Source organism: Arctopsyche grandis, chromosome 1 (genome assembly GCF_051622035.1).
Source record: "Arctopsyche grandis isolate Sample6627 chromosome 1, ASM5162203v2, whole genome shotgun sequence".
Lineage (NCBI taxonomy): Eukaryota > Metazoa > Arthropoda > Insecta > Trichoptera > Hydropsychidae > Arctopsyche > Arctopsyche grandis.
The window spans coordinates 25,844,083-25,871,423 of record NC_135355.1 but is presented as its reverse complement, the minus strand read 5'-3'; the positions used below and the strand labels follow the sequence as shown (position 1 = coordinate 25,871,423).

At 35.6% G+C, this 27,341-nt stretch overlaps 3 protein-coding genes across 4 annotated transcripts in view; 2 read left to right on the top strand and 1 right to left on the bottom strand.

Annotated features, from left to right (window-relative positions):
* RhoGAP102A (Rho GTPase activating protein at 102A) overlaps positions 1–11,919 on the top strand; it is a 47,606-nt gene extending 35,687 nt beyond the window's left edge. Inside the window, exons 5-14 of one of the 2 annotated variants that reach the window (XM_077427301.1) lie at positions 6,590–6,787; positions 7,025–7,175; positions 7,245–7,388; positions 7,559–7,664; positions 7,901–8,089; positions 8,179–8,328; positions 8,416–8,535; positions 8,607–8,742; positions 8,833–8,996; positions 9,074–11,919. In XM_077427301.1, the coding sequence (XP_077283427.1) occupies positions 6,590–6,787; positions 7,025–7,175; positions 7,245–7,388; positions 7,559–7,664; positions 7,901–8,089; positions 8,179–8,328; positions 8,416–8,535; positions 8,607–8,742; positions 8,833–8,996; positions 9,074–9,974 (2,259 nt within the window). In that variant the 3' untranslated portion in view covers positions 9,975–11,919. The remainder of the gene's footprint in view (positions 1–6,589; positions 6,788–7,024; positions 7,176–7,244; positions 7,389–7,558; positions 7,665–7,900; positions 8,090–8,178; positions 8,329–8,415; positions 8,536–8,606; positions 8,743–8,832; positions 8,997–9,073) is intronic. The other variant, XM_077427309.1, reaches the window with a different exon arrangement.
* Positions 11,920–14,290: 2,371 nt separating this feature from the next.
* On the top strand, positions 14,291–16,924 carry LOC143917390 (uncharacterized). Its single transcript, XM_077438887.1, has one exon. It carries the CDS (start codon positions 14,291–14,293, stop codon positions 16,703–16,705), a length of 2,415 nt encoding a protein of 804 aa, XP_077295013.1. The 3' UTR covers positions 16,706–16,924.
* A 547-nt stretch (positions 16,925–17,471) lies between these two features.
* Positions 17,472–20,850, bottom strand: eIF2D (eukaryotic translation initiation factor 2D). The gene is made up of 11 exons (XM_077441178.1): positions 20,617–20,850; positions 20,283–20,541; positions 19,863–20,032; positions 19,629–19,779; positions 19,331–19,560; positions 19,155–19,251; positions 18,391–18,599; positions 18,211–18,306; positions 17,945–18,143; positions 17,729–17,872; positions 17,472–17,656 (listed from the first exon to the last, which is right to left on the bottom strand). The coding sequence occupies exons 1-11, from the start codon at positions 20,670–20,672 to the stop codon at positions 17,561–17,563; spliced, it is 1,707 nt and encodes a 568-aa protein (XP_077297304.1). The 5' UTR covers positions 20,673–20,850; the 3' UTR covers positions 17,472–17,560.
* Positions 20,851–27,341: the final 6,491 nt, after the last annotated feature.

Sequence of the window (27,341 nt, the reverse complement as noted above, 5' to 3'; positions counted from 1 at the left end):
GATCGAAGTACGTTCAAATACAATAAAAAAATATTGAGATTGAAAACTAACCCTTTATAAACGTGGTAAGGTCACGTGGTAAATGTTTTTAAACACTCATATCCTTTAACGAGAGTCTCAACAAAAAATATTGTCATATTCGAATTCAGTGGGTCAAACTTAGTGAAGATTGATTAGTCTCCTCTCCGGTACATTGATGAATAATACACTAGATCCGCTCTCACGTGTTATACTGGTCTCCTTTTTGGCGCATGCACAGTTTCTCGTAGGGAAAAAACACAGTAGGGAAAAAACTTCCCCACTAGTTAAACCCCCCGCAACCCTCAGTTAGTGAAGACAAGATCTCCGACCAAAATCACACGTCAGGGCCTATCTATGTGTATTATACATCAATGCTCCGGTAAGTAAAAAAACACGATTTTTCGTTGCTCAGTGGAATTGCTCCATAGCATTCCCGATTTTGATCATTTTATGTATTTGACTTCAGAAGTTTTATCTGGTTTTCCAATTACGTTTGAAGTTGATAGTGAGAATTCATACGATCGATGGTTAGCGATTTGAAAAACAGTGTTTTTTATTGTTCATATATTATGGTCATAGAACATTTTAGGTACTTCATATATTCTAATAGCTACTAATCCAGTGACAATTATCTATTTAACATACTTACATATGTATACATATATGTGGGATTCAATTTTCTAACCTAGAAGAATGCACGTATCATCCACTCAACGAGTCTCATTTTACTATGTTACAATCTTAGTGTACATTTCGTTCAATCATGAACATACTAGTGTGTAAATACATAGAACATACTCTAGGTCAACCAATCTGGTCAGTTATACCATACATAAAATAACAAATTGACAAGCGAATGTTTGTGCATTTACAAACGATTAGGCATAAGTTTAAGTATTCTCAATCGTTTGTCCCATCTTCTATGTATATGTATGTATGTACATATGTACATATGCATATACGGTACATATGCATATACGTATGCTTGCCCTGAGTTGCAACATTTTTAATATAAGCTGAATTGCGAATTATAGCAACGTTTTAATATATGTTATAATCAACCAGGCAGTGGTTACAAATAAAAGGTAGGAAAGAACAACAGCTCAAAAATCTAGATATTTTCAATTTAACAAAATCATATGAAAGTTTCGGTTTCTAGCAGAATTATCTATCAAAGGTGTCTCGCTTTGTAATATGTAGATTCCGGTAGAATATCGTTCAGATGTGATTAAAAAACAATTCAAGGCTATTTATGTAAATTGTTAAAATATAAAATTAATGCATATAAATAAGTACATATATGTATGTTAGCATATACATACATACATATATACATATATGTATGTGTTAACGTAAAAACAGTGTATTTTTAAAAACGTATTCTGCGCGCGCACATTAATACGGGAGGAAAAGCCTGTTCCTCTTGTTCCTGTTGTATCCTGCTCGCGAAAATTAAGTGAGTATGTACCGTTTACCATGCACCCTTTTTTTGATCTTTCAACTTAAGATCTTTCGATTTTCGATCTTTGCCTTCCGATATTTGCGTTTTCGGGCGTTTCACATTCGGGCCCGTGACGGAGACCGATCATGTACATACATACATATATGGGCCGTTATATTTGAAAGTGGTGGAAGTCCGATTTCCAGTTCCAAAAACACTTCTGTTTGACTTAATTCTCAAATTGTTATCACTTCTTTTAATTTGATACGTCCATTAAAAGAAGTGATAACATAAACTAATTACAAGTCACCAGTATTTTTTTTAAATATTGTTCAACGCAAAACATTATATTTAATGTGTTGCGAAATATTTCACGAAATGAAAAAAAGTGGACTTATGCCACTTTAAAATATAACGCTTCATATTTTTATGTATCATATATGTATGTATGTACATACTAGAAATATCAATATCCTTTGAATGATAACGTAAATTTGTACAAAAATGTTCACACATACATACTCATTCGTGTTATAATTCATTAGGTAATCATAATTAGTACACGCGAAGGTGTGTCCATGGGGTTAATATCCTCTTTTGTTCTCCCTTGGGAACAAAAATGAACATCGAAAATTTAGAAAATTGATATGTGTATGAAAATTTGATATGTATCACTTTTTTAGGTTATTCACGCGCCTAGCTAGTCGTTTGTTTTGTTTTCGAAAGCTTTCGTTTGATATTCGACTAGTTTTGGCGGATTTCGATCGCGCCAATGCGAACGCGAATCCGATAAACGTCACCGGCCATATTGGCAATGGCGACCGGCGTCCGCTGCCAAAAATGTTTGATTCGTGGCGCCATCTTGCTTTGGGGAAACTCCTCGCTGTCGAATCGCCATTACGACCGATTTCACGCCGACAGCCATAACAAACGAATGCGAAATTCGACGATTTGACGGCATTTGAAACGGTCTCGTTAATATCGCCACAAATCGTCATGTCTACGCGCGCATTCAATCAGTTTACTTCCACGTGAAATCGTTTACCGTTTTACACTTTGATGTACTCACAACTCGACTGCACTAGTATTTGCCGGTTTATATCTCATCTACGTGTCTATTATAGTATACCTGAAGATATGTATATTTTCGATCGTGTCGATGCTGCGGGGTGTTCTAAAAGGTGTATCTTTTATGGTATGGTCAATTTATTCGTTTCGTATTACTAGGAGGGCCTCGCCACCAGGCGCCAACACTCCACAATAAATATTTCCACAAGCGCTAGAACACACAGTGTGAAGTACAGTTTGCAGACTTTGTCGATATTATTTCCATAATACATTGTGCTATTTTGAACGTGGCAACTTTTTGTTTTTGGCTCGGCCGGCGCTTGTCAACATTTTTCTGATAACCAGAGAAAAGTTTTTTGTTATAATCTTATAAGATGGCGCCCTCGGGCATCTTTTTCTAAGCATCCCTAGAATTTAAAAAAAAAAATGGGTTACCATCCTCCTTTTTCCAGGAATGGGACCGGCAGCAAAGTGGTTAACAAGGTTTCCTAACCCCAGGTGGATTTAAAAATAAATAAAAAAATTATATTTCAGAAGTGAGCTTTCCGAGTCTTTCTTTCAGCAAAATCTTTAATTAAATCTGAAAAATCAAAATTTCAGCGATATAATTTTCAGTAGATAAAGTTTCGATTGAAAAGTCTGTTTTGTGACATTGTAGACCAGATATAAATTTTAATCAATTTAAGTTTCGTCTTTGGCACTCTAATCTAAAAAATTTTAGGGTCTTTGGCGCTCTAATTTTTAATTTTAAAGCGCCTTCGGCGCATCGAGCGGCACCCTAACATACTCGGTGCCCTCAGGTGCCGCCCGACGCAGCCCCTCCCTAAAACCGACACTGGGTAAAGGACTATAATATACATATGTAGAAGAAACAGCAACTTGATAGTTTCTATGTATCTGATTAGAACAATATTAAAGCCAGTGTTACCACTGCAATTATTAAAATAGCTATGTATAAAGTTGTCCATACGCCCGGGGCCGCGTCTAACATATGTATGTATGCAGTGGCGGACTGGCCATACAAGCGAACATGCCCGATGGCATGTGGGCCCCACTATCTGTTAGAAAATATGGGCCCTCAGTAAAATTAAATTACTTTTTAACTATTCCACGTGTGTAAAAATTTATAGGATATTGCACTTTGGGACCTAAAGTTTGGGTATTTCAACAAAACAAATTTCTTACTATATACACAAACAACTAATACATGCTTTAACAGCCCAAGGATCGGTTAACTTTTTTTACTAGGCTCGAAATGTAAGTTTCAACATTTGCGTGGGCCCTTTTGCTGGGCCCATTTCTAGCCTCAATATCATGTATATACCAATACCTATGTAACAACTACCTACTGAAATAAAAATGAGAATAAACAAATTTCCGTGAATAATATAAACTGAATTGCTTAAAACAATTTTGATAGGACGATTCATCATCAACCAGCGATTTAAATTTACTTCATACTTTCAAAATAACATTTGATTATACTTCGACGATATAGTAAGATTTAAATACACAATTTTAAACAGTTTCCGAATATAAAATATATTCGTAATCTAGACACATCCATGTATATGGAAATATAGGATAGGGGCCCCCTCCCCAAAATCCCGATTTTCGCATGATCACAAAACTTTATCTATTGTTATTACGTACATATGTATGTATGTATATACATAGATAAAGTGAAAAGACAGTCGGTAGAAATTAAGTTAATTGATAGTTTTTTAGTGACTCAGTTTGATGGTCGATTTTTGCTGACCATGTGAAGATTTTTGGAAAAAAATTTTCGCCTGCGGCGCTTTTTCGCTTTTTATATAATATTTTTTTATAATTAGTTTATCAAAAATAAGCTTACTTTTTTTCATATTTTATAACTCAATAAGGTGTATGCAAAGAATATTTTCCATTTTAATTCCGATATAGAAAAGATTTTTTGAAAAAAAATTCAATTTGACCATTCTTTTATGATGCATTCTATTTACCTAGGACAAGGGTTAAAAAGAAATATACAATGTAATTTATGGATCTATTTTGCTTTTGCCATTTTTCTTGTACTTAAATTTGTTTATTCCCATTTTTGAAAATTTTATATTTTTTTACCCTTGATTTTTAGCGTGGTGGAAAGAAGAAAATGTTGTTATATGGGGGGGGTGGACAAATTTTTTTAACCTGGGTGGGCCCCCTTTGACTCCTGGCATGCACTAATTTCAGTCCCAGTCCGCCACTGTATGTATGTATATACAAATTTGTGCAACGCACACAGGCGGCCGAAAGAAATGAGAGTCTAAAAAATAGTATTCCTTAAAAAATACGGGACTACTAAATGTATTTCTTCAAGGATGTTGAGTATTGGTTGATTGGTCATCGAAAGAAAAATGACCTAGATGCGGGATTGGGGGTAAAAACACTATATTATCATGAATGAACTTGAAAGCGTTCAGTTTGTCTTGTCGTCTGGTCCTGTTCAGAACTAAACGTTTTGGTTTTCTGAATGTTTGTCTGGTTAATTCTTATTGTGATTAAAATTTTCAACATTATTTCTCACACAATATTTATCACAAGGTAAGATTTTTGCACTACTCGCATGCACTTAATTTTTTTTTAATAATATGATTTATACAAATGCTGATAAAATTAAAGAGCGGCCGATTTAAGTTTGCACACAGGCGGCCGAACTCCTAGGCGCGGCCCTGAATACGCCCTTCCTATTAGTTTTATCTTCAATCAAAATCCCTCTATTCTTTACAAATTGAATTCATTATATATGTAGGTAGTACGTATAATAAAGATCACAGGAAAACGTCCGAGTGTGATTTTATGTTGCATAGGTCAATTGCTTAGAGCGGTGGTTTTTTTCATTTTGTATGGGGGTCCTTGACGCCAGGGTCCAATACTTTCCAAAAACCATCTACGGCCTAAAGTTAGAGAGTTTAAAATTTGATATACACTATTAAATAGTGTATATAACCAGCAGCGTGGTCTATTGGTGAATGTTGAATTATTTCGTACTTGATGTTACGAGTTACGAATATAAAATTCGTATTGTTACATGAAAGTTATTCATCGTTATTTATCGTATTAATACGATGTTTGTAATATCTGACCATAGATGTCAGATATTGTTTAGATTTACATGTATCTATGTAATAACTATGTGGACCAGGAAGGCGCATTTGGGGTTTACCTGTTTAGCGTTCCCGGTATATTTGTATACATGTATGTAAATATCAAATTTTGTGGTTCTATTTTGAAGATATAAGAAACGGAATATGTGGGCTAGAAGTCTGACAAAGGTAGTGGATATAGTGAAGAGAGTGAAAAGATTGAAATGGCAATGAGTTGGCAATCAGCTAGAAGAATGGACGAAAGGTGAACAAAATAAGTGTTAGAATGCTACCTGAGAGAATTTAAGAGGATGAAAGGAAGGCCGTAAGGGAGATGGATAAACGAAATTAGGAAAATGTGTGAATGGAAAGGTGTCGAAAAGGCCTTCATCCAGCAGTGGATGGTGTATGACTGTAAATGATGATGATATAAAACTTAATCTTTTCTGAACATTATTTATTAACTAGTTAGATACTCGTACATTTTTTCAGAAATATTTTAGTTCGATTTATTTATGTACATATGTACATACATACATATGTATGTAGGTACTGTAAAGCAAAAGATTTTAATTTAGCAAGATTGAAATAGACGAGATCCAAAATAAATTAATCTTCGGTAGTCGATATATGTATCTCAATTCTCAATCAATCGCTTGTCTAAAATGGACCATCGACATCATCGCTGATCGTTGGCCAGTTTCACTTTTGCGGGCGATGACGTCATCGACACGTCATTATAGGGCCGGTGACGTCATCGGGACGTTGATCTATTTCTGTGTGCCCTGCGGCAGCTTCAGGGCAATTATATGCTAAAAGCGACTCGTTCAACGTTTGAATTGCTCGACTTTCCAGAACAAACTATGTATAATATACCCACACTTGACAACTGACTCGGAGAAAAAAAGTTCTTTAATGTAGCTGTGATATAATTCGAGATTGTGTTTTGTTATAGAGTGGATCTTGTGAAAGCTTAGCATCTAGAGACAGACTTGCTGGTAGCGAAGGTGAGCTTGAAGGGTTTGAAGATGGAAATTTGGCTGGTCCGAGGGTGCCAGCAATAGTTTCAAACTGTTTGGAACACATTCGACGATACGGACTCCGGACGTTGGGTTTGTTCAGAGTGAGCACGTCCAAAAAGAGAGTTAGACAGGTGAGATTACATCTTAAATTGATTACTATGTACTATCATTGTATGTATTTCAAATTTAGATATGTCAACGTCTGAACATTGTTCCCATATGTTCATTACTTTGAATTCAATTTTACCAAGAATCTTTTAGTTCCAAAGCTTGGCAAAGTATTATTATTTGTGATATTGGCAAGTGTTCAACGATAAATCAATTTGAACGTGAAGATAATAATCAGCTTTATTTGAATGACTTTTCAGTTACGGGAAGAATGGGATTGTGGAAAAGAAGGTCCATTTGATGGTGACACGTGCCCTCACGATGTTGCAACTCTTCTCAAAGAATTTTTAAGAGACCTTCCAGACCCTTTGCTATGTCGAGATCTCTACCACGCTTTCGTTCAAACTCAACGTAACAACAACTACATATAATTAAACTTAATAAAACATGTCATATAGTATTAAATATGAGTTATTTCAGGAATTAGAAATAGACGATTACAATTAGAAGCATTACAACTTCTTGTAATACTGCTGCCTTCAGCCCACCAGGATACCCTTCATGCACTATTATCATTCCTGGGAGAAGTTGCCGAAAACTGTGATGATAGACAGGAATCTTCAGGTAATATCCTAATTTGATTATACATAATAGATGTCTAGTTTTTCAATAACATCTTTTGCTTTTTTAGGCACATGTGACTAACATTATGTGATATTGAAAAGTTTTAATTTTAATTTTTAAATGTATTGCTTTTTGTTTTACGATTGCAATATTTAATGCACTAATTGCAGGAGATTCCACACCTGGCAACAAAATGGATTCTAGTAATTTAGCTACAGTATTTGCTCCCAATATTCTTCACTGCATCAAACCTGGGGCAGCTGGTAAAGAAATAAGGTATTATATATATACAGTGTAACTTAAAGTAGCCTGATTAATATATATATATATATATATATATATATATATATATATATATATATATATATATATATATATATATATATATATATATATATATATATATATATATATATATATATATATATATATATATATATATATATATATATATATATATATATATATATATAATATTATAAATGCTAACATTTTTTCATATATTGTTTCAGCGCTGAAAGAGCAGAAGAAAGAATTGACGTTATAAATGTAGTAAGATCACTGTTAGAAAACCGAGATGTACTTTTCCACGCCGATGCTGAATTAAGACATGAAGCTTGTTTACAATTATCCACTAGTCATCCTCTTATATTAGATGCTTTATTAGGAAGAATGTTAGCTAATTCTATTAGAAAAGATGAGTATGTATTATTCAATTAATTTTGAAAACCCATATTCTACCATCGGTGCTACTATGTTTTAATAACATTGTTTTTTTACGTTGGAATAGACTAGATACCAGTTTAGGAAGTCAAGGAGGTGGGGGTGCTGATAGTGATAGTCAAGGTAGTCCGCCATCTCAACGAAAAGTTTGGAGTCGTGAACAATGTCTTCATCAAACGGCTGCAATGGGAGGCCCGAATGTTGGTATGAGTCTTAGGTATGTATAATATAATCAATTTAAGTCAATAAAATTAATATTAGTTTTGTATTAAGTTGAAACTAATAATTAATTGTTTGTTTAAAGACAACGTGAACGAGGAAGTCGAGAAGCTAGATCTAGTAGTAAAAAGCGCTGGAGAGAGGATCAAAGACAAGATAGTAGTAGTGGAAGTTCTCTTTCTTCTACAATGACTATAATTACTAGGTATGTACATACATAAATACAATGTGCACACATATTTAAAACATTTTTAAATAATGATAATGGTAATTTAGTAGGTTACGAGGTAGTCAGGTAATCAATCAAGATGAACAAGGAGCAGGAGTGATTTATTCTTCTTCTAAATTTTCTTCAATGTCAAATTCAAAGACTCGATCAGATTCCATTGATAGCACAAGTGATACAAATGATGTAATTTTTATTCTTTAATACATTATTATATTATAATATACATATTTAAAAGAATATTTTTAATTAATTTAAAATTTTGTTAATTTAAAGGCAATATATTCACATAGAAGAAGATCATCTTCTAGTGAAACTCCGGTTATAACTGCATCACTCCGTTTACCACTTTCTCTACAACTTGACGATCCCGATATACCTTATATTGAAGATGGAGGTCCTGGAATGCAACCATCAGCACCTCCAAGACGAAGACAGAGGTAATTAAAATAATTTGACCCTTACAAGTTCATTTTTTTTTTAATTTAAATTATAATTTTGATATTTATTTTTTTAGGTCGACCAGCGGCAGTGATAGTTCCATAACATCACAACCTATTACTGGCACTCTTTCTCTGTCACATGTAGGAGGTTCTAATCCAGCTGGTTATGATTCTGCCGTCGGTTCATCGGCAACTCTTTCTAGTCCTCCTAGGAATCTTACACCATCAAGCAGTTCAGCTGGAGATGGTGGTCTCTTTTCATCACCACCATCATGGGCCTCAACTCCACCGATGAGTCCTACAAGTCCAACTGATCATCATGCTGATTATGATCAATTCCATAGTACCACAGCGAGGATGTCAGTTCCTGTAAAGTCATATAATAAACAAACATCTAAAGATGCTCCGATACTTCAAAAAGTCACCATAACATCTACCGGTGAAATTCAACAAAAGAAACTCGAATTGTACAAAAGAGAAATATCGTATCAAACGCAAACTAGTGTTGGTCAAAAGCCTACAGCAAAAATATTGGATTTGCCGAAGAGTCTTAGTGCGTCATCAGTAGCATTGCCTACTTCCTCACCCGGTACAGGTCAAAGAAGGATCGATTTCTCTGGAAGTGCATCGCAAGCAAAATATCAAGAAGTTAAATACACACCCAGTATTACAAGTATAGGTGGAGCAGTTTTAAGATCAAAAACGGCCGACTTTGAACGGCTTCTACGTACTAAGACGGATCAACCGAAAAGTCCCACCAAAGTAGAACCACCAGCGGTTATAGTCGATGACAAGAAAAAATATGCAAAAAGAAGATATACCGATTCTAGACATCAGACAAGACATATACCTGATGCTGAGACCTTGGACAATGCCGATAGAATTGTCGATGTTGGTGCAACACAGACAACGAAATTGGGACAAGTGTATAAAAGAAGAGAAATAATATCAAGTGTACAAACAAAACAAAAATAATATTATTTCTGATTCCACAAGATGTAGGTTTAATTAATTTTTACTCTTCTTTTTAAGATATCAAGCATTTTTAAACAAAGTTTTAATTGAAATATTAAATTAAAAAACAAATGTCAAATCTTCTTTTGAAAAATTCTCTGAAAATTCGTCCATTACATATACATAACTAATGTAATATGTACGAGCATTATAATTTTATTTTATTCTTTTCACATAGATTTAGTAGAGAAGAATCTATGAAACTTCTGTGATGTAAAAAAAAAACTCATCTATACCCAGTTATTAAAAGGTAATCATGATTAGCTTAATTCGCATCATTCGATTAACAATATCATTAGAGCACGGTGGTAGATTTAGATATATTTGGTGTTTTAAATGAAATGGGATTCAAATACCTACTAGTCAAATTTTGTTTCCTAATCATAATTTAATTTTTGTAAAAAAAAATTTTTAAATATTTACTTTTAAGAGAAATCTTGGTTTATGTAACGACATATGTATATTATATATTGTTGACCTTTGTTTACTGCTGAACTACATTTCTTTTCAAATATATAGACTCATATTCAAATGTGCAAAAGATGTAGGAAATTTTAGCGATTCTGTTAAATATGGACACATCTAATTTAATTTGTGTAATAACTAAAATCAATGTGTGCTAAATGAAATACAACTAAACTTAATCGAGGAAAAATATTAAATCGTCTATTGATACAACATTGGGACCACAAAATATACTTACATATTTTCCTATAACTGCGCAGTGATAGGATTCTAATATTTGAAAAGATATACATATGTATATGTGGACTTATTTTACGAATTTTATGCAAATCACAAACGTATGTGTAAGTAGACTTGTAAATACAATAATAAATAAATCACATATCTATGCTGAAATCAGATGACAGAATATTGCTGTAAATTTTTACCAGTGATGACAAAAAATTTTCTACATAAAGTGCCTTGCTACTTTACTGTTTCATATTAAGACTGATAAAATAAAGCTAATCACACTATTGTCATAAAATATTTATGTATAAGATATAATTGAGGCGATCACAAGATAAGAAAAAATAATTATGTTTGCACACACATTTATATGTATATGTATTTATAGGAATGATTTTTTTTTAAATACATAGATTGAAATTTTTAATGGAATCTTCCATGATTCTATTCACGATCTATTCTATCTCTTCTGGTCGCCTTAATTGTATCATTTACTTAATTGGTCAATCAGATGAAGTTTAACAGAGAATTGTGGATGCATCTAATTTTTCAAATCGGGTCATTTTGTTTGCTGATTACATTACTCTGATATATTTATGTATGAATCTATTATTAATTTTGCTGTGGGAGATAACTGCGTAAATTATATTGATATAATTGTTGAATGTTGATATGTTGATTTATATATAAAGTTTTACAGAAAAATGTTACCTCTGAACAGACTCCACTCTAGGGATAATTTGTAATAAATATAATTTTATACTTACAGACTGAAAGTCGTCTAGTCTGTTCTAGTCATTATGGTCGAAGAAATAAATGATATTCGTAAAAAAATAAATGTCTTTTATTTTTTTTTAATAACGCTTTTAAAGTGAATTCAGAATTACAGGATAATTAATTTTTTATTTACAAGCTCTAGCTTTAAAATTCTTGTCCATAAGTAGTCCTCCAAGTTTACCGATTTTATCTTGATATTCGGTTCGCCCTCCAAAAGGATTGATATCTGAAATCAGAAACTTATTTAAATTGCTTAAAATACATAAAATGTATGTGTCAATAATTGGTATATCTATGTTTACATTGTTTTATACATTCCTATTGTCAACTTTTGCTTTGTATATTAAAGTATTTACATGCTAATAAGAATAACATATAGAAATGTCTAGATTTCGAAAGTCAATGTATAATTTTATTTATGAAATAAAGATTTAAAATTGTATAAAACCTTACTGAGTTTTAATTTCATTTCAAATTTTGGAAATCTTGAATATTTACGTCGATTTGGTAAAAATTTTGGAACAAATTGCAGAGGACACTGACAAAAATTAGTAGTGTCTTTATTTTCAATGGCCAATTTTGAATCGATATGTACACAAGCACAAACTGGGTCCTGATATTGGTAATTATTAATTACTTTGAGTCCTCTTCCCGTTCTAGCGGTTGATTTTTTTTCATCAAGTCTAAAAAATGTATTTGCATTTGAGAAATAATATTGTAAATCCATTCAAATCTACGTAATAACAATAATGACCTTTCAATAAATGATGCCAATGTATATCTTGGCCAACAATAATCATTATCATAAGTTGTCAAAAATTTATTCATTTTCAATAAATAAAATTTATCCAATACTTTATATTGCAAGTACTAACATAGTTCAGTTGTTTTATTTAAATTTAAAAAAATATATTGTAAATTAAATAGACACAGTTAAAATGTGATCTTTTTGTTCAGAATTTGTCCGCCCAATTTACTTATTTTATCTTGATATTCTGAATGTCCAAACAATTTTCCGATGTTTTCTTTATGTGCTTATATGTACAAATTAAAATTAATTTTTAATTATGTTTAGTTTGTAATTAAATTTATAAAAAGTTGAATGTTTGTAAATGAATACCAAATATCCCATTTTGAATATCAAATCTTGGAAACTTAAGTATGTGGTTAGTAAACGAGTGATCAAGAATATTTTTCCGATTAAAATTAAGGTGGCATTGACAACTGCTCAATTCTTTTTCCAGTTTATTATCATTCTCAATGCGTTGATTCATATTCTTTGTACATTTACATTTGAACTCCTGAATATTTTCAGTTTTTGTTTTATACAAATTATGTTCATTTTCTTTCTCATAGTGGAGTCTAAATAAATATATATTTATTTTCAATTACAATGCTAAGAACTTATAAGAAGTATGATAAAATTGGTAAATAAATAGATATGTATATACTTATTAATGAGTGTCTGGTAAAAAAATCTAGGCCAGTAAAAATCTCTTTCGTATGTCGTTAAAAAATGGTTCATTTTCAATACAAATTAATTTTACTTTTGACAGGAATAATTTTAAGGATTTTTTTAGATATTCAATTGTTTGATTTCAAATCCATATGAATACGATTTCAAACAAACATATATGAAAAAGTAGAAAGAGGAAACATTATAATTATTCGTCAAGTGATATTCGTTGGCCACTTGAATTTTAAATTCAAAAACCATGAACCCTGTGACATTATTATCAACCTCTAGTGGTATTGATGGTATAGTTGTTACTACGGTAAACCGCCTATTTCGCACATTGCGATCGCGCAGTCGACAATCGTTGCCACAAAAATGGCAAATATAGAATATCTGGTACTCGAGTTCTCAGTAATTCTCGATGGATGGAATTTTCGGGTGCCAGATGTTCCGTGAAATATAGTATCGATTCGGCCATGTGATCAAGTATAACATTTTTCACTGAAGTCGACAGTGGTATTTCATTATTCGTGAGAAAATCATTCAAACACGAAAACATCTCCGTGCATCCTTGACTAATACCTTTTGACCACAAAGAAAGCTTTTGTTGGAAAGTTTTCATATAATGTGTAATTATTTAACAGACTTAAATATGTATATACATTTCCTAAATATGTAATGTGTAAAAATATTCATAAATGAATATTTGTACTTTCTATTGAATATTTTCGCGGCCCCCGCGAGAAATCCTACGGCCCCCAAGGAGGTTGCGACCCCCAATTTGGGATGCACTGGCATAGACAACGACTGTAACGACGTGAAAACGGTAATTGGACTATTCGTCACATTGGGGTGGTCACAAAGACAATTTTTGCCATGAAAATCGCGAATACACAATATTTGGCACTCAAGTTCTCGTTACTATGATAGTTATCGTTAGTATGATGGACTTTTCGGCTGCCAGATGTTCCGTTATAGAGATTTTAGTGACTTTGTGACGAGTAATTTGTGATCAGTAATCACCGAACCCGTGAAAACATATCGAATAGAGCTTGTAATGTGTTCTCCCCACATTTTGATCTCAACTTTATTAAAATCAGTGTTATAATTTAATTAAAATTCTATGATGAAATGCAAAGTTCTAAATAATAAAATAAACTAAATATAGTATCGGATGTGAAGTCACGTGCGATTGAAGCGAAACTTTCGGGTAATTTATTGACAGCGAGTTTTCATCCGTTGTTTCGTTTCAAAAATTGTTAAGGTGACCAATGACTATAGTTATTTATCTATCTACCTACCTATTTTGTATTTTTTAATCAATGAAAATATTTCTAGCGAATTCATGTGTATGGTTGTATTGTGTGGTGTTTGGGCGACGAACGGACGAGTAGGCCGTTACCGGAACTCGCAACTGTCAATTTCATTTGAATTGAAAGTGACAATCGTCGAGAGGGAGCGAACCGAAGTGAAAATGTCCGGTAAGAAAGGGGCGAAAGGGGCGAAAGGGGGCGGACAAGTGGAGCGGGCGCGGTCTCTGCACAAGAGCGCGGTGTACGACGTGCGGTGTACGAAGGGCGAGCAGCTGGTGTCCTGGAGAGCGATCCCCTTGAAATTCGCAAGTTGCGAGGATCGCAAGTCTCGCATTCGCACTCTCGCTCCCGGAGCAGCCGAGTCCAGAGCAGTTCGCGCATTGCGACATCCTCATCTACTGCGACATGTGAGGACTTTACCAGCTCCCGAAGTCGATGCACTGTATCTCATCACCGAGCCATTGCCCGACCGCACTTTATCAATGCTAACACAAACGGCTGTCAGCGATCGCCTCATCTTCAGGGAGGAATTCCTTTGGAGGATTCTCCATCAACTTGGATCTGCTTGCAAAGCTCTTCAACATTTGCAATTACAGTTCTTCACGAAACGCTTTCATCCTGACCACATATATGTCGACTCCAATGCTGTTATAAAGGTTGACCCCTTTTCCGTTACCAACTTGGAACAAAATGTATTCCTCTCGTGTAAAAACGATATTTGTACGATTGGTACAATTTTAAACAACGTCATATCTCAAACAGAGCAGTCGCCGGAAAATTTTCAAAACGTTTTGAATCAACTGTTGCATAACGTAGAACCGTCCTCCGAATGCCAAATCTTACCCGATATCATACTGCATCATCCAACGGTTCTCTTCAATCTCGATGACTCCAATGACATTTTTTCTCAACGCGAACATCAATCTAAACGTGCCAACGACAGCGCCTTTGAATCGGACAATTCCTCTCTGAAGATAGAATTCAGCTTACCGTCGATCAATTCTTCGGTCGTATCTAAGAGTCGAGACAGTATGACGATGCAGGAAAATGTAAGTCTTAGAATCGTCGAAAGTATTGAAAATATAAATTTGTCGCCCACTGTACTGGCCTTAGATCTTAAAATACCCGGCTATGTACCGCGCAAGCCCCCCAGGATGAAGAAATGGAACAGTCGGTCAGACTTGATAAAAGAACCGAAGGATGTCAGTGAAGAGACTCTCAACCGTGTGTGGTTGGAGAGATTGACGGACTTGCAAAAACGGGAAGAGGCGGTCAAATTGAAAGAAAAGGAAATTGCAAAGAAAAATATTTTCGATAAAATATGGGCTGAAATTCCGGCACTAAACGACTCGAAGAAGATTCAAAATGATTCTTCAGAATGCATTCCTGGAATAACTCTTCAATCGGTAATGACGGAAAAAATTTTCACCAATACAGATCTTCAGAAACCAAGCAAAACTATACTTTCTGAAAAAAATCAATCTAAACCGATGCCTAAAAAGCCATACCACAGATCTAACTCTTTGAAAAATAAATCAAAGAAAAAAAATTTACATGTATATGAAGACATGGATAGTTCTCTATCAGCCGATCCAGGAGACACGAGTATTCTTCCTACATCAAAGAAACTTTCAGCTGAAATTGTTCAACGTCCGTCCGGAATGGAAAATCTCTCACGAAGAAAAGTTCATTTCAATTCGAGAAATAATCCATTTGCCGAATACGAAACCGTATCTAGTACAACATTAACATTTTTCGAGATAGAAGACATCGACGATACTTACGAAATTCCAAGAAAAATGAGCGGGAAACCTGAAGATATAAGTGAAAAAATTGCAAAATTTTCATATTTTGATTTGGAAGCAATGACTAATAAGAAGAGGGCTCAGATGGAAGAATGGAAGAAAACACCACCAAAACCTCTATTGAAGTCCAATTTAAAAGTATTCACAACCGATAATCAGCCTCTCTCAGACATGACTATGAAAAAACCCGATACTGTCACTCTAAGGAAATCAAGAAGGCAAAAGTATCTATCTCCAACACTTGAGAAATATTCATCGACTTCACATGTAAATTATTACAGTTCTCAATCAGAAAATAGTTGTAAAAGCATAATGAGTTTACCTTGTATTACAAGATTGGATAGCAGAAGAAAATCGATGGGACTTACTTCAAATAACAGACAGGAGAGTAACGAGTCGACAATTGCACTATCGGACAATCAGAAAAATAAATTAAGCACTCGGGCCAGTTTTTACTGTACCCGTTCGAGCAATGCTGCTAAAAAGATAATTGACAATGTTAAAAGCGTCCGTCAAACTAAAAAGGAGACTACTTTTCCAGTCGAAGAATCTGCAAATAAGGAGAATTCCTGTACCCCAGTTTCAGTGAAAAATAAAGGTAGAAGGTCGATACTGGGATTTAAAACCCCGTTTAAATTTAAATTTTAAATGACTAACATGTTTAATTGTGTGCATATATTTGTGCAATAATACACTTTGTGCTTCCATACAAATGGTTCCTTTTCCTATATATATTATATATAATAAATTTCATATATATAAATATTTTATATTTGTAATATTTCTTGCCATAATCTGAAATATTATACGTATATGTATATTTCTACATTTAGTTCTAACTAAGAATATCAGTTTTTACTTACCTAAATATACGTACGTATATAGTAGGTACATATATATTTTTGTATAATTGTTGATTATAATATGTACACATAAAATTTATGTACATTTGATTTATATAAAACGTATTTCACTTGAAATACTATTTGAAATACAAATATTAAATTTGTTAAATATTCATAAATGAAAACATTATTTTTACAAGAAATGCAATTTTTTAAATTGCATAAATTTTATTGTTATTTTTTGTGCCAATTGAGTTATAAAATTTATTTTCCATTATAAATTTTTATGACTAAATAAAATTATTTTTATGCAATCGCCCTATTTCGAGTTTTTTATATTTTTTTTTTTTCCCCCCCCCCACTTAGTATTTGTAATATAAACCGCTTAAACACTGCTAATATAACAGTAAACATTCATTTGTTTTTTTTATAAAATTTATTTGGATCGAAAAAAATGAATATTTCACGACAGCCAATCAGAAACGAATTTCACACACACACACACGTCTGTGCTTTTTATATAAAAAAACAAATTCTTTAAAACAAAGATTGAAATAAAATAAAACAAATTCTTTAAAACAGATTTCATTGATAAAAAAAATCATTTACACATCAAGATTATAATGTTTATATAGTATTGAAATCCGATCAGAACGGTTTAATTCTTCTTTTTACTTAAAAACTTATCGGCACCTTCAATATATTTTTTTGGCACCCCGTAAACTTCAGTCAAATGCTTGGCGAGAAAGTAAGTCTGAAAGCAGAAATAAATGACACATGCGATCCTATTATACATAAATGGTCTTAAACGTTTATTACACTTTACCTGATTTCCTTGCACTTGAAGTTGGTCTGTTTTTGACCCGGCAGTCTTCGTTATAGTACACGATGCAGCTACACCATGTTGACATTCTTTACTCAATGTTTGTAGACTGATACCGTATTCTTCCAAATTACTGACTATCGTCACCTAAAATAATTGCATCGATTATAAAAAAAGTCTAAAACCTCACACAACCGAAACTCAACGAATCAATCATACCTTTTTATTTCCAGACCTTTTTGCAACTTGCATTGTAATCTGGGACAATTTTCCATTTACCGTTTTTATTTTACCGTCTGGAAAAGTTATCTCAGTGCAAGCGGTCATTTTACTCAAAATGGCAGACATTAAAGCCTCCCAAGGTATTGCAGTAATTTCATTTGTAAATGTACCCAAATACGGATCTATCTTAACTAAACTGAAAAATGAATATGAATGTTAATATTACATATACATGTGTTATAAAACAAGAAATATTACTTTACTTTTTACTCTGCGGATCTTGGAGGTTATTTCTCTTGACATAATCCACTAAAAATGTTCTAACATCTGCGGAGGTTACGGTGTGTCCTTTTTTCCAACTATAAAATTCATCACACATTCAAATTAAAATACACAGATTTAGCAGTTTGCTTAAAATGTTTGCAAAAGACAAATGTACATACTCTGAAGAAGAGAACAAAGTGACAACTGCAGCAGTTATACGAAATGTTTCTCTGACACTCGGGGGATTATACGTCATTGTGTCATTGCTATCGGACACTGTAACTACACATTCAATTACGCTATGCTGTTTTATCAATTCATGTGCTACATTAATTGCTACCACAGCATCAACGCCTTTTTCCACTTCTTTGATTTGCATAAGCCCTTCCTTAAATGGTAGAGAACAATTAAATATTATGCAAAAATTGGTACTTGTTGGTTATATGGGCGCAATCTGGCAACAAGTACACACTTACACTAATACAAACAAATACACAGCAGTTAAATTAATGGTCTCGCAAACAGTTTTATTAAAGTTTATTTAGCAAACAGTTTTAGCAAAGTAACAGTACGCACCCAGTGATTGACGTTACATCGAACAATATACTGAAATAGACAGTCCCTTTGACAAAAACAATTACATTTAGTTATTTGGGAAAACAAGAGTTAGTTTTCAAAGCGATTGCAATTTTTAGTGTTCATAACGCAGTCGGGAACCTCTTTGATGAACACACAAATTTTGACTAAATATTTTTTATTATTTAAAATATAGAGCTGTCGGACAGAAAATAAAGCAATTTCAGTTATTACAGAAAATTATTTACTCCGATTCTTGGCGAGCCTACCAAATTCATGTAACTACCGTGTATATTGAATACTCAGTTGCGCCCATATGACCAATTAGTACCCAAAAATTGTTAGTAATCAAATACAGAACATTCACCTTCTGCATAGCTTCCAAAAACTTTCCCATCTTTTTATAAGACGACTTTTTAACGTCTAGCGTTTTGTCCGGTGGGCAATATGTTAACATGTGATTGCTGCAAAACAAGTGTTATATGCCACCGATAAATGAAAAGGAAGCATTATAGAGTATCAGACATTTAAAACGACACTAACGCATATAACAAATTCGTTTTGAGGGGAAGAGTCGCCTTTTTGCCGTGCTCTTTCAGAAAACATAATAGACAATATTTCAAAAGACTATCCATATCTTTCGGAAAATCACCATCATCATCATCGTCGTCATTGCTAGCCAATACATCTGTATCTTTAGTGTTTAGATTTTGCATGTCTAATTTGATTTCTTCGTTTCCGCTTTGGATTGGATCATCAGCTTCGATTTTTAGCTAAGACAATCAAATGAGTCAGTAATCTAAATGTGAATGCAATAATTATACATTAGTACAATACAAACTTGAGATAAATCTTTCGAGAGATCAGCAGTACTTTTCAAATTTTCTCTAATATCCACAGGTAATCCTAACTCGGGCCTATTGACTTTAGTGAACTTTTCATAGTTGCATACATAGTCGCCAATAATATTGAGAGTACGTACGCATATTCCACTAAAATGTAATATTTGAAAATGTATATTCAATTGATTTGAGTTATTGCAATGAAACAAAAGCTTTGTCAAAATAATATTCACGTTTGCACTATTAGCATTTCACCACTAGAATACGAAGCAGTTCCAACTAGTATTGGAGCTTTATTATTCGCCGTGGAGACAGATACGGTAGCTCCTTTCAGAAACCGTGGAAGTCTACTACCGAGTGGTGGTAAATGTGATCTCCTCAAGTGTATGATTCCTCCTTGAAGCTAAAGATATACATTGATTAATTTATATTAAGGTATATGTTGAATGATACGGTGATTTTAGCCGACTTGATTATTCTGTACACAAATAATTCCATGGTGATTATTTCGGACTCTTAATTATGAAAAAAAAAATATTTTCTTATGCAAAATAATCTGTCCGGAAAAATATTTCTAGAACATTCGTGTACAGAATAATCTCAGAAAATCCATTCACTATAATGATAAATTTAAGAGTGGGTCGAAATAATACTTTTCCGGCTAGATGACTCTCGATGACGAGTGACGGAATCATGTGAGGGCACCTCCAAAGGGCGAACACAGTCGGATAGAAAACTTCATTGATCTCTATGATGCACGGCACGTTATCGACTGCATAAACACAGACGGTCTCCTCCGAATGTGTGACAATTTTAATCGAAGTCAACGTGGCTTTCAGTGGGATTATCTCTTTCAGATCGTCATCATTGACATTGGGATATGTGTCTTTGAGTTTCTGAACCAATACTTTTCTGTAAAAATACAATCTCGTTTTAATGGATTAAAAATAGTCGGTGAATAAAAGACATGTTCAAAACGTGACTAACCTAACAGACGATTTCAGGGAATTCGACGCTTTCAATTTATAGGCTTTGGAAAACATGGCGAAATTTTAAATTAAACGATATATAAATAATAAAACTATCAATATTGGGATATAATCAATTGTAGACGACGCGGCGACTTATAAAATATGTAAACACGAAATGCGCAAACGAATCGCAGAACTGTCAATTATATTTGCTGCCAGTCGAGGGATAATACCCGTAACCAACCCAACGAAAGAAACCCGGCCAAATTTGAATTACGAATTATGTAACCTAATAATAAGAATTTGAAATAAAACGAAAGGATAAGAAAAAAATAATCTATGGAATTGCTTTCAGTAATCCGTTTGTTAACAAATAATTAATTTTTAGGTAAACACCAAGAATAGCGTAACCCGGCATTTACATATATGTACATATACATAAAACGTTGAGTACATATGTACATATGTAGTTCACTATCTTTGGATCCACAAAGTTGCTTGGTGAATCAGAAACGAATTCGTTTACATTCCATTGTGGATGCGAGCGAAACGGAAGCTGAAACATCAATTCGGCACGAGTCAGCGTATTATTTACAACGTACTTGCAAGAATTTGTTTTTAGAAATTCATTTCATTGCACGCGCACATTAATACGGGAGGAAAAGCCTGTTCCTCTTGTTCCTGTTGTATCCTGCTCGCGCAAATTAAGTGAGGATGTACCGTATACCATGCACCCTTTTTTTGTGATCTTTTGACTTAAGATCTTTCGATTTTCGATCTTTGCCCTCCGATATTTGGTTTTTCGTGCATTTCTTATTCGATCCCGTGGGGTAGACCCGTATCAGTGGCATGCGGTGAAGTTCTCTCTCTTTTTGTCGTCCAGCCTTAATTAATGTGCGTGAGCAGGATACAAGAGGAACAGACTGTTCCCCTTGTATCCTCCTCACGCACTCGCCTCATTAAGTAAGGCTGTACGACAAAAAGAGAGATAATTTCACCGCACACCACTGATATGTATGTATGTATGTGTACAATAATTTTTAAAGATATATATCAATGCAGTATTTAACGCTCTATGTACAAACACAGGGAGTACTGGAACTCTATATGGGGTAATTCGGTGATTATTCCGCAAAAATCGATCTCGCGCACGTCACTAAAATCTCAATCATGGAACATCTGGCACCCAAAAACTCCATAAATCGAAAGGAACAGACGTGAATTATAGTACTGTTGCGTAGAGGTGGGTGGAGGATCCAAGTAAAAGCCAACAGTCGTTTCACAGCATTTATTGATGATTCAGGAGATACACGTATTGCCAGTGCTCCGTCCAGAATGACCTGATATCGCTTACGTACCGCCTTATAAGGGGTAGATCTCTCAGGACGTCTAATCTGTTTACCTACTGTATAGTCACGTATTCGGATATGTATTCCTACGGTATGAGAAGTGCAATCATTGTTTCATGCACTTAGCTTGTCGCTACAACCCACTTATACCAGTCGCACGGTATGCATTTAGTTAATCCGTTAACAGATATCCGTTACAGATAATCTTTGAACGGTCACACAGTCTTTGGGATTCTATTCGCTTAATCCGCGGCGTACGTTACATTGCCTCCCTCTTAGGTCAAATCGTCCCGATTGACCAACAAATCCGAACTGATAAATCTACAGTAGTTACATTTATCTCTGATATCAGTCACAGTTACATTTACAATTACAGTCGTTATCTTTACAGTTACAATGGAAACAATGACATTTAAATTCTACTACCGTTACATTAACGTTACCTTTACAATTTAAACAATTACATTAAACTTTCATTACACTTCAATTTACGACATCTTTACAATGGAAACAATTACATTAATTTAAATTATAAGTACACAAAAGAGATTGAAAATTAATTCCCCCGTTTCCATCAGTCTTTTTCCGAGGGGGTGACTCGATAACGCGCTAAACGGTCCAGATGCACTACCATGCAGCGTGTTGAGTTTCCAAATTCCCTCTTGATGCGATAAACGACATCGCTGATCCGTTTCACAATCCGGTACGGTCCCTCCCAGAACGACTGAAGCTTTGGTGATAGGCCCACGTGCTTAGCAGGGTTGTATAACCACACTCGCTCTTCTTCTTCGTATCGGGATTCTGTTGCGCGGATGTCGTAGCGCGCCTTCATTCGGTCGTGTTGTATTCGAAGATGGGCGCGAGCGAAACGGTGGCTCTCAGCCATTCGTTCCACCAGTTGTGTGGTGTACTGGCGTGGTCCATGGTCAGGAGGGGGCCCTCCATATAGTAGTTCTGCGGGCATTCTCAATTCTCGGCCGTATAATAGTGCCGCTGGGGATGTTCCAGTGGCATCATGTTGCGCAGCTCGATACGCCATCAGGAAGTGCGGAACGAACTTGTCCCAGTCTTTTTGTCGGTCTGCCACGAATTTCGTAAGGTGGGCCAGTAGTGTCCGATTCAATCGTTCCACCATGCCATCGGACTGTGATCTATATGGAGTGGTTCTTGTTTTTCGGATTCCCATGATTTCTAGTGCCTGTCGGAATAATTTGGACTCAAAATTTCGACCCTGGTCTGAGTGTAGTTCATTTGGCACTCCTAGTCTTGTAAACACTTGGTGGACCAGCACCTCGGCCACCGTCTCCGCTTCTTGGTTCGGAATAGGAATCGCCTCTGGCCATTTTGTGAAATAGTCCATAGCGACGAGGATATAGCGGTTTCCACTGTCCGTTTTTGGCAGTGGCCCAAGGATGTCAACCGCCATTCTTTCTAATGGTGCTCCGGAAATGTACTGTCGTAGCGCTCCTCTGTTTTTCCGCTGTGGACCGTCGATAGTCGATGCAGAGGCGTGAAGATCCATCTTTCTTCCCCACTAACACAATTGGGGATGCCCATGGGCTGGAAGCCGGTTCGATGACGCCTCGCTGAAGCAGATCGTCAATCAACTGTCTGACCTCTCGTTTCTTGGCTAGCGGTGTTCTTCTCGGTGCCTGTTTAATTGGTTTTGCGTCTCCCACGTTAATAGAGTGCACGGCTCTCGTAGTACGGCCGTGGTCGTCCTTGTTTCGGGCGAATGCCGTTGCATTCTTGCGTAGCATTCTTTCCACCTTCTCTAAAGATTCTTCCGAAAGTTCTTTTGTTGGAGTCTGCATCAGTACTGCGATTTTTGGATGAGCTGTGTTTCGACTGATGTCTGTGTCTCCCCTTTTCGTGGTCAACTTGGGATGTGACCTGTTCTCGGTGGTGGCTCTTCTCACAGATATCGTGGCCTTTTTCGGGGACAACGACAAAACTACCCCCACATGGGCCAAGAATCCCAAACTCAGTAGGACTTCATCTTCTATATCTGCGACCGCTACCGTCCACTTGACGGTCTTCCCCTCGAATTCTATATCGAGGTTCACCCACTCTGTAGTCGGAAGACGCGCCTTCGATGCCATCCGCAAGGACTGTCGGCCGATCCTTTTCTCAAATCGAGAACGGGGAATTCGGGCAAAAATGTCCCTCCTAATTACTGTGACCTGTGCTCCACTGTCGATAACCATTCGACACGAAACTCCCCCGATTTTTCCGTCGACTTCCAGGGATCGTCCGATATCAAACGTACGGACGGATTTTAATGCGAGCTCTTTTTTGTTTGCGATCGACAGGACCCGCGGTCTGGCGACCCGTTTTCGTTTCCCGATGACGTGCTGCTGGCGTCGTCTAAGATCCGAACTGAGGAATTTTTGCGGCAGAAACGGCTGATATGCCCCGCTTTATTGCACTTAAAGCACCTCACCTCCGGTCGCTGTTTATATCTGTTCTCGTACTGCCTTTTGGGTATTGCATCTTCTGATGTTTCCAGTCTGTGCGGCCGCTGCTTTTTACTTTCATCGCACGCAAATGTCTTCCCGTTTTCACACGAGAACTTCGTGGCTTCGTACACTGCCTCTGCCACCTTCACAACTTCAGGAAGGCTCGTAGTGGGGCATAGCCTGGCTACGGCTGCCTTCACGTCAGCTTGCATGATGCTGTTTACAAACATGCAGGTGATTACTCGCTCAAGAGCTTCTGGTGCGGCAACCCCTGCGAAACTTAGCTCCACGTGTTCTGTAATGGCATCCATGTGGGCTGTTAGTGACTCTCCTGCTTCGGGACGCCACTTTCTCGTGCTGGCCTTTTCGAAGTGCTGGTATACCGATGTTTTGCTTCCATATCGCACCGCAAGTCTCGACACCAATTGCTCAGATTCCAATTGGATTCTTTCTGGAAGGCGGCAAACGTAATTCATGGCCGCGCCACGCATCGCCGCACACAGCCTCATTGACAGGTCCGTCGCGCCATGTAGTCGTGCCGTGAATCGAAAGCGCGCCAGGAACTCTTCCCATGACCCAGTTCCATCAAATGTCGGGAACTCTGGTAACGCTCCTGGATATCGTCTGTCTTCGACTGCTACCGGTCGTGGTGATGAATTTGACTCATTAACCAAAATTGAGTCACGTTGCAGTGAAAACTGCATTTTTGGATCTTGCGAACTCGGAAGCGCTGCCATTTTCTCCTCCATGGCCCGAAGTCTCTCCTCCAACTCCTTGGCTTGACTACGTTGTGAAAACTCTTCGATTGCTGGCGACTTCTGTCTTCTTGTTGCTCTTGTTGCTCTGCTCATCTTGGATCCCACTTCTGACACCAGTGTTGCGTAGAGGTGGGTGGAGGATCCAAGTAAAAGCCAACAGTCGTTTCACAGCATTTATTGATGATTCAGGAGATACACGTATTGCCAGTGCTCCGTCCAGAATGACCTGATATCGCTTACGTACCGCCTTATAAGGGGTAGATCTCTCAGGACGTCTAATCTGTTTACCTACTGTATAGTCACGTATTCGGATATGTATTCCCACGGTATGAGAAGTGCAATCATTGTTTCATGCACTTAGCTTGTCGCTAATCCTTACAACCCACTTATACCAGTCGCACGGTATGCATTTAGTTAATCCGTTAACAGATATCCGTTACAGATAATCTTTGAACGGTCACACAGTCTCTGGGATTCTATTCGCTTAATCCGCGGCGTACGTTACAGTACTAATGAGAACTCGAGTGCCAGATATTCCGTATTCGCGATCGCAATTTGCGTAATAATATGTTTACCTGTGGGGCTGTTAGCTGCTGCAATATGCAGGAACACCACAGTTTCGGTTAAACTTTTTTCAGATACAGATAGATTTAACATAAAAAAGGAGTAAAGCAAGGAGACACCATCTCGTACAAATTATTCAATGCGGTACTACCCTCTATTCTTTACAAATTGGATCCATTAGTATTGAATCCATTATATAGGTCGTTTTCTCGGGACAAAAACTCTCTTATGCAAATTCAATACTTAAATCATCTCAATCTTTATCACTTTTGAATTATATTATATAATAAAGATCACAGGAAAACGTCCAATGTGTGATTTTATGTTGCATAGATCAATTGCTTGGAGTGATGGTTTTCTTCATTTTGTATCCTTGGCGCCAGGGTCCAATACTTTCCAAAAACCATCTATAGCCTAAATTTAGAGTGCTATTAAATAGTGTATATCAAATTTTGTGGTTCTATTTTGTAGATATAAGAAATGGAATATGTGGTTGAGAAGTATGATAAGGGTAGTGGATATAGTGGATAGAGTGAAGAGATTGAAATGGCAATGGGTGGGCCACGTGACAAGAAAAATGGATGAAAGATGGACAATAGAAGTGCTAGAATGGTACCCGAGAGAATGCAAAATGGTAAAAGAAAGACCGCAGGGAAGATGGGTAGACGAAATTTTGGAAATGTGTGAGGTGAGATGGGTGACAGTTGCGCAAAACGGAGACGAGTGGAAGCGTGGGGGGAGGCCTTCACCTAGCAGTGGATGGTGAATGGCTGTAGATAATGATGATGATTATGGATTAATTGCATGAATTCCAAGACTTGGTGACATTATTCAAAATATCGAAATTTGGAAATATTAATTTTTCTTATCAGGAAATCGTCGAAATTTTTATCCATTATTTTTTATAATATTTCATCTAGGAGGTTTTTGAGTCAAACCAACCATCTAAAAGAATTCTTTAGGCAGCTTATTTTACTATTACTCTGAAATACCCAAAATACAATTTTCAATATTTCGACCACAATTTTTCAACTTTTTCAAACATTTGAAAGGTTCGAATGATATTAATCACGTTCAAATTTAATAATGTGAATGCAATTTATCACATACGAATGATTTCTTAGTATCTGCCTGTAGTCAATGAAAATATTGTTGAAAAGATTTTCGTAACACAATTATTGTAAGATAAAATAAACATGTTTTTAAATGAATATGCACTGGACATCGACAAATTAAATGTTATTGAATTCGATTCAAATTTCCTTTTATACAGATGTGATGACGAAATTGAATAAAATTGTAAAATATCGCATTTAAAAAAAACTTTTCCTATTCAGCACGAAAACTTAGCAATCTAAAATTATTCTTAAGGCTCCTTGAGAAATATCATCAGCTTTTGTTGAATACCACTGATTTATAAATATGATTCCCTTTACTGGATGAACTTAATAATCATTATAAATCGCTTTAACAAACAAGTACGTACATTAACACTATGCACTTATTGAATCTCAATCAAAAAGCAATAAACATTTGTACCTGTATTTTTTGTCTGTCTATTGATTAATTAGTATAAAAAATGGCTAGTGTTACAAATAGGGTCAAGGATAA

Coding starts and splice junctions, on each gene's coding strand:
- LOC143917390 (XM_077438887.1), top strand. CDS start 14,291: ATGGTTGTATTGTGTGGTGTTTGGGCGACGAACGGACGAGTAGGCCGT.
- eIF2D (XM_077441178.1), bottom strand. CDS start 20,672: ATGTTTTCCAAAGCCTATAAATTGAAAGCGTCGAATTCCCTGAAATCG. Junction 20,542..20,616: donor TCCCTGAAATCGTCTGTTAG/GTTAGTCACGTT, acceptor GTATTTTTACAG/AAAAGTATTGGTTCAGAAAC. Junction 19,780..19,862: donor GAAATGCTAATAGTGCAAAC/GTGAATATTATT, acceptor ATTACATTTTAG/TGGAATATGCGTACGTACTC.